This window comes from Mus musculus, chromosome 17 (genome assembly GCF_000001635.26).
Source record: "Mus musculus strain C57BL/6J chromosome 17, GRCm38.p6 C57BL/6J".
Classification (NCBI taxonomy): domain Eukaryota; kingdom Metazoa; phylum Chordata; class Mammalia; order Rodentia; family Muridae; genus Mus; species Mus musculus.
This window is the reverse complement of record NC_000083.6, coordinates 40758154-40770252: the sequence shown is the minus strand read 5'-3', so window position 1 is coordinate 40770252 and position 12099 is coordinate 40758154. Positions and strand designations below refer to the sequence as shown.

The 12099-nt window shown below is 37.6% G+C and overlaps 1 protein-coding gene across 4 annotated transcripts in view; it reads left to right on the top strand.

The window, feature by feature from the left end:
• Window positions 1-5519, top strand: part of Crisp2 (cysteine-rich secretory protein 2) — a 29413-nt gene extending 23894 nt beyond the window's left edge. For all 4 annotated transcript variants that reach the window (NM_001204071.1, NM_009420.2, XM_006524036.3 and 1 more), the window contains exons 9-10: window positions 2879-2967; window positions 4916-5519. In NM_001204071.1, coding sequence (NP_001191000.1) covers window positions 2879-2967; window positions 4916-5043 — 217 coding nt within the window. In that variant the 3' untranslated portion in view covers window positions 5044-5519. The remainder of the gene's footprint in view (window positions 1-2878; window positions 2968-4915) is intronic.
• The last annotated feature ends 6580 nt before the right edge of the window (window positions 5520-12099 follow it).

The window sequence follows — 12099 nt, the reverse complement described above, 5'->3', positions numbered from 1 at the left end:
TGACTATCTTCTTTTTGGTTTGTACTAAGAAGATTATTTTCCTGCTTTTCAAGGTTGTAGTTTCTCTCCTTGTTTTGGAGTTTTCCATTTATTATCCTTTGAATGGTGGTTAGATTTGTGGAAAGATATTGTGTAAATTTGCTTTTTTTTTTTTATCATGGAATATCTTAGTTTATCTAGGTTAATTGAGATTTTTGCTGGGTATAGTAGCCTAGATGGGTATTGTGTTCTCTTAGGGTCTGTATGACATCTGTCCAGAATCTTCTAGTTTTCATAGTCTCTGGTAAAAATTCTGGTGTTATTCTGATAGATCTGCCCTTATATGTTACTTGACCTTTTTCCCTTACTGATGATTAATATTCTTTCTTTGTTTTGTGCACTTGGTGTTTTGATTATTATGTGACGGGAGGAATTTATTTTCTGGTCCAATCTATTTGGAGTTTTGTAGGTTTCTTGTATGTTTATGGGCTTCTCTTTCCTTAGTTTAGGAAGTTTTCTTTTATAATTTTGTTGAAGATATTTACTGGCCCTTTAAGTTGAGAATATTCACTCTTTTCTATACCTATTATCTTTAGGTTTGGTCTTCACATTGTGTCCTGGATTTCTTGGATGTTTTTGGTTAGGAGTTTTTTGTCTTTTGCATTTTCTTTAACAGTTGTGTAAATGTTTTCTATGATATCTTCTGTACCTGATATTCTCTCTTCCATCTCTTATATTTTGTTGATCATGCTTGCATCTATGACTTCCTGATCTGTTTCCTAGGTTTTCTATGTCCAGAATTGTCTCCCTTTGTGATTTCTTTATTCTTTCTATTTCCATTTTAGAACCTGGAGGGTTTTGTTCAATTCCTTCACCTGTTTGGTTGTGTTTTCCTATAACTCTTTAAGGAATTTTTTTTGTATTTCCTTTTTTAAGGTCTTCTGCCTGTTTACCTGTGTTCTCTTATATTTCTTTAAGGGAGTTATTTATGTCCTTCTTAATGTCCTTTATCCGCATCATGTGATATGGTTTTAAATCCAAATCTTTCTTTTTCTGGTGTTTTTGGTGTATCCAATGCTTTATATGGTGGGAGAAATGAGTTGTGATGATGCCAATGTAGCCTTGGCTTCTGTTTGTAATTTTCTTGTGCTGTCCTCTTGCCATCTGGTTATTCCTGGAGTTAGTTGATTTTGCTGTCTCTGACTGGAGCTTGTCCCTCCTGTGGGTCTGTAAGCATGTGTCAGAACGTTTGGTAAGACCAGCTCTCTCTCTCTGGGTAGAGTTTGGATTTGGAGGGTGTGGAACAACCTTAGCTCCTGGGTGCAGATGCAGACTGGAAGGATCCTGTCCTAGGTGCTCCACTGTTTCCGTGCCCTGTGCACTACTGGCCAGTCCCCATTTGTACTTTTTTTTTTTTTTTTTTTTTTGGAGAGAAAGTAGTGATCTCACCTCTGAGCTTAGGGGTAAGAGTACTCCTGGGAGACCAGCTATCACCTGGCTGGATTTGTTTGTTTATAGAGAGCTGTGGAATAGACTTAGCAAATCTATATTTACTTTTTAAAGGGGGTAAGGAATCATACTTCCTGTCAGATTTGTTTAGAGATGGTTTCTCAGGTGACAGAAAACTGCAGTAGAATTGTTTTGAACTCAGAATTTTTTCTTCAGCACATCTTTTAGTGTTTAGTAGATGGAATTCACAGATCATGGAGATAGATATGCAAATATATTGTGCTATTATAAAAGCATCACACAGGTAGGCATAGAACACAATATGTGGAATCAATAATAGGAGGATTCTAGGGAAGGCACCTACAGATAATTTCTAGAAAACCAATGGTTTCTCAAAGCACTCACCCAATACACCAAGACACACTGGCATTGCCTTGTGCTCTTGTTTCATGTGCACAGTGAATAGTTAGATTCCTATGTATGTTCAAGTTCATTAACTGGCCTATGGGGCAATGACCATCCTGAGTCGCACATCAATTCCCATAAGACACTATACTTTGGATATTGGCAAAAGTCAAAACATAGCAAATTGTCATTTTTTTCTTAGTAAATATGAGATTCCCACCCATGATATCTCTTTAATGACTAGCCAGATTTGCTTAAGCACATACTACTAACCATACACAAACAATATAAACTCATCCTCAGCTATAAGAGACAAATACTGAAACTTTATTTTTCCATGTTAGAGTAACTGTGGTATAACTCAGTTTTTCAAATAGAGAGTGCTTAGTAATGAATGGTTTTCCATTACCACTCCCATTTTGGAGATATTCTTTGTCTAGAATGATGTGTTCCCTGAACCCACATCTTGTACGGTCTTAACTTAGTAATTGTTTCATCCATCTGGCAACAAGATGGAAAATTCTAGATGTCAGTTAACCTCGATTTTCTTACTTAGTTTGGTGACTTATGTTCAGAGAGATGGTATGATAGCTAATCTTTGTTATCACCTAAACACAGGTGGAGGGAACCTCAAGTTGAGGAGTTTCCTATGTCAAATAGACTTGTGTCCATGTCTATGGGGCATTTTCTTGGTTGCTATTTAGTGTAGGAGTGTCTGCCCCACTGTTGGACATGCCTCCATGTTACTCTCTTAGCTTTGTTTTTTGATAGACTATAACCTGTGAGGTAAAATATATCCTTTCTTCCCCCAAGTTGCTTTTAGTTATGCTTTATCTCAGCAACAGATAGCAAACTAGAAAGAAAGGGTTCATGTATGAAGTGTTTCCTTTATTTGGATAGTTGTCTGGGTTACACTGTGAAAATCTTAACTTTCAGTTTTGTTAAACAAAATTCAAAACTGTGTAACATATATATATGTTAAGTCATGCCACAGTGTATAAAACAAGCAGCAAAGGTAAACATAATTGTATATTTCAAATTTCAGGGGTAACAATGTGATGAAAAAGAGCACCCCATATCAACAAGGAACACCTTGTGCTAGTTGTCCCAATAACTGTGAAAATGGGCTGTGCAGTAAGTGTGATATAATTCACTGGTAGTTTATCATAGAGGTAGCATTTTAGTTTATTCTGTGAACTTCAAAATTGACTAAATGATGCATTCTTGGGAGAGGAGTAAACCTACTCAAAAATGTCAAATATCTTATATGGATCAGAATCGTACATTTTATTTGTAATGAAAATAATTTTACATATGTTACATAATTTAACATTTACCTTACCCTCAATGACTATGACATGTGGAGACTAGTCACTGTGTGTTTCATTCATAAACCATTCTGTAAAGTTAATATCAATACACCCAAAGTGTATTTTGAAAAATCAAGAAATGGGGCTAGAGAGATGGTTCAGTGGTTAAGATTACTTGTTGATCTTGCAGAGGACCTATTTTCCACTCCAAGAACTAATTATTAGCCATCACAACTGACTATGACTCCAGTTTCTGGAAATCTGGTGTCCTCTCTGCCTTTTGTAGATATCTGAATATAGAGATATACAGAAATGCAGGTATACATGTACACATAACTTTAAAAATCATTAAAAAATTAAATCATGTATACCTAGAGGAGTTGAGACCATGTTTTACCCATCTTACCTCCTATAACGATAGTGTTTGAGTTCACTGTTGATTTTAACATTTCTATAGTATACTCAGAAACATAGTGTTTACCTTTTAAATAATAATTTTTCCTATAAGTAGTTGATAGTTTTTGAAAATACTTAATTACAATATTTAAGTTCTATACAGTATTGGCTTATCCAAAAGCCATGGCTGCAAATGAAAATATAAAATAAAAACCATGCATCTTATTTTTTTTCATGAATAGAAGTAGGCATAACTATTGGATTCCAGCACTTAAGATATTTTTGTTAAAATTACTATCAATGATAGAATTCCACCCCTCACTGAGATTTTTATCTTTCTAGTGTGTTCACTTTTACTTAGCATTATTCCTGACTAAATTGTGTATCTATAATTTAAAATTAGTTAGTATCAAAGCTACAAACTAATTAGAAAGTGTGTGTAATGACTATGCCTCTGCTGAATTATATTTGCTAAAAAGTTTGGAATCTATACAATTTTTAATGAGTATTCAACAGGGAATTTTCAACAAAAGTGAGTGTTAGTCAGGTTTCATAAAAAAAAAACAACTTTTTTTTTTGCCACCAGTATGCAGAAATCATAAGTGGCAACCATCTCAGAAGCAGTGGAGAAACATGCTTTAAATGTAGGGTGTATTACTGCAACATGAGCTGAGTAAACAGCCAGTGTTTGAGTGCTGGGTATATGCTTATTAGAAGAAGGATCAGAGTGCAGTTTGATTCCTGGTCCAGACTTAAATGCAGAGTTGTTGGAGTTTCATATCCTTTTGTGGGAGGGCTGTGATTTGATAATGCCCATGAACAATCATCAATTTTGAGCATCTCAGGAGTTCCAAGAAAAACATGGCACACCATTCTCGATTCAATCTATTCACAAAGGGTATTTAATTCTGAAAGTATAAAGTTGTGTTTCCAAACTGTGAGATAAGAGAAAGAGTTTCTATAATATGTGCCTTATAAGCTTAGCCACTAATGGATACCTGCCCTGTGGGAACTTAAGATGGGCTAGTTAGACTAACAAGCTAATTTAATTTACCATAAATTAAAATAGCTGTATTTGCCTAGTGGGTTTGCATTGGAATTAGCAGATGGACATATGTTTATATCATGTTCCCCCTTTGGCTGTTAATAGACATAGGCAGGTCAATTTATCTTAGAAATATTCCATGGAGTTGAACATATGTATATATATATATATAGGTTAAGGTCCCTCCTGTGTCATCTGAGACTGATCAAATTTGCAATTATGCTAGTGTGTTTCTCCTTCCTACCTCTCTTTTGACATTTGATGAATGGATTTTTTTCCCCTGCTACTTCAGACAATGGCAATAAGATAACCGCATCTGCTTTCATTTCAGCCAATAGCTGTGATTTTGAAGATTTACTTAGTAACTGTGAATCCTTGAAGACTTCAGCAGGCTGTAAACATGAGTTGCTCAAGACAAAGTGCCAGGCTACTTGTTTGTGTGAAGACAAAATTCATTAACATGCCCAGTGTGCAGCAGGACAGACTATATGAGGAAGGGGTACAGACTTAGTTGAGACTGATGGGGAAAATCTATAGGAGATTAGTGACATGTCACATCCCAAATGACAAGGCTTCTTTCCTTCCTAGATTCATACATTAATATCTTTCAGAACAGCCATTTAAAAAGGTTGTCATTTAGTATAACAACTTTGGAATTGGACCAACTTTGCTGCTTTAAATATAGTGAACTGAATCAAGTGGAGAATTTTGAAAGTTGCACCATATCAGGTCATTCACCTCTGGAACTTTGAAAAAAAGAGAAAACTATTTGTGTCCTAAATTAACCTGCAATGGAAGAATGGGCTGTAGTTACATCAACATCAACCGACTTTATAGCGCCTGCCAGGATGAAGCTTGACATCTACATGTGTCTTCTGTCTTCTTACTTAAACACAGATAATCACTTCTTTCAATAAAGAACTCAAGCTACCACATACGTGTGATTTTCATGTAATATTTTTATAGTATGTTGCTTCAACTGTAAATAACTAAGCCCAAACAAATGATTATACAGAGAAAAGTCTGTGAAATGGATACCTTTACTTAAATTGAAACAGAAAATAGCAAATATATCTTGATTTTATTTAATAGATATCTAAGTAATCATGATACAGAGGATGCAGTTTAAGATAATATAAGCTTAGTCATCTGATGAAACAATCAGCCCTACCAGACCTGAGCCACTGAACATACTTAACCCCCTGACTGGCTTCCTGAGCAAAATTTTGAAAAACTGTACATATGTTAAAAAAAACCTGTTAGTAACGTGTCACAGTGGTTAGATTTAGATGAAACTTGGAGAGGTTGCAGAAAATAAGAAAATAATTCCTTGCTTGGAATGCCAATATTCAGCTTTTGTGTCTGTTTTATCAACGTTCACATCCTGCCCATCATCCACTCGCAAGAAAGTCGGGTCCCTCATTTGACCAGTAATCCTGATAGCTTGGTTTTATACACAAGTACTCCATGCATATCCTGAGCCCAATAAAAGCTTTCATTTCATAATAGAAACATCCTTGAAGTTCTTGGGATAATAGTAGTTTTCTGTATGCATTTGATGGGCATGTAAATTTGTCTTTTCTGTCATATTCTGCTATATTCTGTCCCTGATAAACAAGGAGAGAAAAATATATGTTTGTTCTTTCTCCACTGATATGATCTGGAATGTTCACTGGCCCTTTATCATCCTCCTCATTAAAGCTTAGATCCACATTTGGTGCCACAAAGTTCCTAGTCAAACCCTCACAGAACACACCCGCCTCTCCTTATCACTAGGTTGAAGGATGTGGGCATGTCCCCTTCTTACAATACACTCTTTCATTTTCAGAATCACTACTTTCACTTTCACTCAATGCTTCCACGGTGTAATTGTCACTTGAATCAGAAAGAGAAAGGTAATCTTTGCAAAGTGTCTCCTCATCAGACTCAGAATTCTGTAAAGTATCCACCACTTGCTGAACTGAGTAGTGACTTGACCTTGCCAGATTACCCGTTAAAGGGCTCCGTTACTTACTTGCTTTCTTCATGGTGAATTTTTTACTCCCAAATCACTTCAAAATGCAACCAAAATGGACATTTGCAATAAAGAGTTGTTTGCAATCACCTAACATCATGCTAGCACAAGACTGAACAGTGACTGGGTATAATTTTTTTTTTTAACTCTTGGTAATGAGACATCTGCTATCACTGCTATACCGGGAATTTGGTATTATAGACATTTATGTCATTCTTGCTCTAGTTGGAAATTGGTACAGTAGGATGACGATGAGTAAATGTTCTAGAGAAGTTAGAGTTCATAATTCTGTTCATAACATTCAAAACTGTTTGTCGATGACACGTAAATAAGCTTATTTATTCATAAGACTAGGTATGCTAAACCTCTCCAACATTGAAAAGATTACCAGAAGTATTAAAAAAGTAGTTCTGCTCATATACATCATGACCTGTCCTGAGCTAGCTCTCAATGTCCACAACATGAAAGAGATATCTGAATTTTTCTGCATCACTGAAGAAAATGTATTCATAATTCTAAAACACATTGAAAATTTCTAGGCCTACCTAATTTTACTATGAAATTCTGTCAAACACATAGAAAAACATTTAGAATAGTTGTACACATTCCATTCTAGAAAACTGAGTGATAGGAAATATTATCCAATTCATTCTTCAAGATTATGTCATCCTCATACTGAAGAAAATTTAAGGCAAAAACCAGATGTATTAGTATCATACATGTGGAAAAACTGTAGAAAAAAACCACTTATCAAATTGTCCAGTAGTAAATGTAAAGTGGACATTGCCTAGAATTTGGAGCAAGCTTCTAGAATTAATGGACTTATATTGTATATGGAGAGGATTCAGTGCTGCTGTCCAGCATATTCATTCTTGCCTAAGATTCCATGACAGCCATGGGAATTGATTTCTTCCAAAGAAAAAGTGTTTCCTTGTTGTAGCTTTGAGAAATCACTTGTTCCATATCAATTTAATATATGGATGTATTACACATAATAAATGGATATGTATTAAAAGGCGGTTTCTTGGATTGGTTTATAGACTTGAGTCTAGTAATCCAGCCATGGCTGTCTCCTGAAAGAAAGGCCAATAATCTGGTAAATGTTCAGTCCACACGTCTGGGTTTCTCAGCTAATCTTCTGTCTACATTGGAACTCTTTTTTTTTTTTTTAATTGCTTAGACTGATAATATTTTTTTCCATTTTTTGTTAGGTATTTAGCTCATTTACATTTCCAAAGCTATACCAAAAGTCCCCCATACCCACCCACCCCCACTCCCCTACCCACCCACTCCCCCTTTTTGGCCCTGGCATTCCCCTGTACTGGGGCATATACAGTTTGCAAGTCCAATGGGCCTCTCTTTCCAGTGATGGCCGACTAGGCCATCTTTTGATACATATGCAGCTAGAGTCAAGAGCTCCGGGGTACTGGTTAGTTCATAATGTTGTTCCACCTATAGGGTTGCAGATCCCTTTAGCTCCTTGGGTTCTTTCTCTAGCTCCTACATTGGGAGCCCTGTGATCCATCTATTAGCTGACTGTGAGCATCCACTTCTGTGTTTGCTAGGCCCCGGCATTGTCTCACAAGAGACAGCTACATCTGGGTCCTTTCAATAAAATCTTGCTAGTGTATGCAATGGTGTCAGCGTTTGGATGCTGATTGTGGGGTGGATCCCTGGATATGGCAGTCTCTACATGGTCCATCCTTTCATCTCAGCTCCAAACTTTGTCTCTGTAACTCCTTCCATGGGTGTTTTGTTCCCAAATCTAAGGAGGGGCATAGTGTCCACACTTCAGTCTTCATTCTTCTTGAGTTTCATGTGTTTAGCAAATTGTATCTTATATCTTGGGAATCCTAGGTTTGGGGCTAATATCCACTTATCAGTGAGTACATATTGTGTGAGTTCCTTTGTGAATGTGTTACCTCACTCAGGATGATGCCCTCCAGGTCCATCCATTTGCCTAGGATTTCATAAATTCATTCTTTTTAATAGCTGAGTAGTACTCCATTGTGTAGATGTACCACATTTTCTGTATCCATTCCTCTGTTGAGGGGCATCTGGGTTCTTTTCAGCTTCTGGCTATTATAAATAAGGCTGCTATGAAGATAGTGGAGTATGTGTCCTTCTTACCAGTTGGGGCATCTTCTGGATATATGCCCAGGAGAGGTATTGCTGGATCCTAGGGTAGTACTATGTCCAATTTTCTGAGGAACCGCAAGACTAATTTCAAGAGTGGTTGTACAAGCCTGCAATCCCACCAACAATGGAGGAGTGTTCCTCTTTCTCCACATCCTCGCCAGCATCTGCTGTCACCTAAATTTTTGATCTTAGCCATTCTGACTGGTGTGAGGTGGAATCTCAGGGTTGTTTTGATTTGCATTTCTCTGATGATTAAGGATGTTGAACATTTTTTCAGGTGCTTCTCTGCCATTCGGTATTCCTCAGGTGAGAATTCTTTGTTCAGTTCTGAGCCCCATTTTTTAATGGGGTTATTTGATTTTCTGAAGTCCACCTTCTTGAGTTCTTTATATATGTTGGATATTAGTCCCCTATCTGATTTAGGATAGGTAAAGATCCTTTCCCAATCTGTTGGTGGTCTTTTTGTCTTATTGACGGTGTCTTTTGCCTTGCAGAAACTTTGGAGTTTCTTTTTTTTTTTTTTTTTTTTTTTCCATTTTTTATTAGGTATTTAGCTCATTTACATTTCCAATGCTATACCAAAAGTCCCCCTTACCCACCCACCCCCACTCCCCTACCCACCCACTCCCCCCCTTTGGCCCTGGCGTTCCCCTGTACCGGGGCACACAAAGTCTGCGTGTCCAATGGGCCTCTCTTTCCAGTGATGGCCGACTAGGCCATCTTTTGATACATATGCAGCTAGAGTCAAGAGCTCAGGGGTACTGGTTAGTTCATAATGTTGTTCCACCTATAGGGTTGAAGATCCCTTTAGCTCCTTGGGTACTTTCTCTAGCTCCTCCATTGGGAGCCCTGTGATCCATCCATTAGCTGACTGTGAGCATCCACTTCTGTGTTTGCTAGGCCCCGGCATAGTCTCACAAGAGACAGCTACATCTGGGTCCTTTCGATAAAATCTTGCTAGTATATGCAATGGTGTCAGCGTTTGGATGCTGATTAAGGGGTTGGATCCCTGGATATGGCAGTCTCTACATGGTCCATCCTTTCATCTCAGCTCCAAACTTTGTTTCTGTAACTCCTTCCATGGGTGTTTTGTTCCCACTTCTAAGGAGGGGCATAGTGTCCACACTTCAGTCTTCATTTTCCTTGAGTTTCATGTGTTTAGGAAATTGTATCTTATATCGTGGGTATCCTAGGTTTTGGGCTAGTATCCACTTATCAGTGAGTACATATTGTGTGAGTTCCTTTGTGATTGTGTTACCTCACTCAGGATGATGCTCTCCAGGTCCATCCATTTGGCTAGGAATTTCATAAATTCATTCTTTTTAATAGCTGAGTAGTACTCCATTGTGTAGATGTACCACATTTTCTGTATCCATTCCTCTGTTGAGGGGCATCTGGGTTCTTTCCAGTTTCTGGCTATTATAAATAAGGCTGCTATGAACATAGTGGAGCATGTGTCCTTCTTACCAGTTGGGGCTTCTTCTGGATATATGCCCAGGAGAGGTATTGCTGGATCCTCCGGTAGTACTATGTCCAATTTTCTGAGGAACCGCCAGACTGATTTCCAGAGTGGTTGTACAAGCCTGCAATCCCACCAACAATGGAGGAGTGTTCCTCTTTCTCCACATCCTCGCCAGCATCTGATGTCACCTGAATTTTTGATCTTAGCCATTCTGACTGGTGTGAGGTGGAATCTCAGGGTTGTTTTGATTTGCATTTCCCTGATGATTAAGGATGTTGAACATTTTTTCAGGTGCTTCTCTGCCATTCGGTATTCCTCAGGTGAGAATTCTTTGTTCAGTTCTGAGCCCCATTTTTTAAGGGGGTTATTTGATTTTCTGAGGTCCACCTTCTTGAGTTCTTTATATATGTTGGATATTAGTCCCCTATCTGATTTAGGATAGGTAAAGATCCTTTCCCAGTCTGTTGGTGGTCTTTTTGTCTTATAGACAGTGTCTTTTGCCTTGCAGAAACTTTGGAGTTTCATTAGGTCCCATTTGTCAATTCTCAATCTTACAGCACAAGCCATTGCTCTTCTGTTCAGGAATTTTTCCCCTGTGCCCATATCTTCAAGGCTTTTCCCCACTTTCTCCTCTATAAGTTTCAGTGTCTCTGGTTTTATGTGAAGTTCCTTGATCCACTTAGATTTGACCTTAGTACAAGGAGATAAGTATGGATCGATTCGCATTCTTCTACATGATAACAACCAGTTGTGCCAGCACCAATTGTTGAAAATGCTGTCTTTCTTCCACTGGATGGTTTTGGCTCCCTTGTCGAAGATCAAGTGACCATAGGTGTGTGGGTTCATTTCTGGGTCTTCAATTCTATTCCATTGGTCCACTTGTCTGTCTCTATACCAGTACCATGCAGTTTTTATCACAATTGCTCTGTAGTAAAGCTTTAGGTCAGGCATGGTGATTCCACCAGAGGTTCTTTTATCCTTGAGAAGACTTTTTGCAATCCTAGGTTTTTTGTTATTCCAGATGAATTTGCAAATTGCTCCTTCTAATTCGTTGAAGAATTGAGTTGGAATTTTGATGGGGATTGCATTGAATCTGAAAATTTCTTTTGGCAAGATAGCCATTTTTACAATGTTGATCCTGCCAATCCATGAGCATGGGAGATCTTTCCATCTTCTGAGATCTTCTTTAATTTCTTTCTTCAGAGATTTGAAGTTTTTATCATACAGATCTTTCACCTCCTTAGTTAGAGTCACGCCGAGATATTTTATATTATTTGTGACTATTGAGAAGGGTGTTGTTTCCCTAATTTCTTTCTCAGCCTGTTTATTCTTTGTATAGAGAAAGGCAATTGACTTGTTTGAGTTTATTTTATATCCAGCTACTTCACCGAATCTGTTTATCAGGTTTAGGAGTTCTCTGGTAGAATTTTTAGGGTCACTTATATATACTATCATATCATCTGCAAAAAGTGATATTTTGACTTCCTCTTTTCCAATTTGTATCCCCTTGATCTCCTTTTGTTGTCGAATTGCTCTGGCTAATACTTCAAGTACTATGTTGAAAAGGTAGGGAGAAAGTGGGCAGCCTTGTCTAGTCCAAGATTTTAGTGGGATTGCTTCCAGCTTCTCACCATTTACTTTGATGTTGGCTACTGTTTTGCTGTAGATTGCTTTTATCATGTTTAGGTACGGGCCTTGAATTCCTGATCTTTCCAAAACTTTTATCATGAATGGGTGTTGAATCTTGTCAATGCTTTTTCTGCATCTAACGAGATGATCATGTGTTTTTTGTCTTTAAGTTTGTTTATATAATGGATTACATTGATGGATTTTCGTATATTAAACCATCCCTGTATCCCTGGAATAAAACCTACTTGGTCAGGATGGATGATTGTGTTCT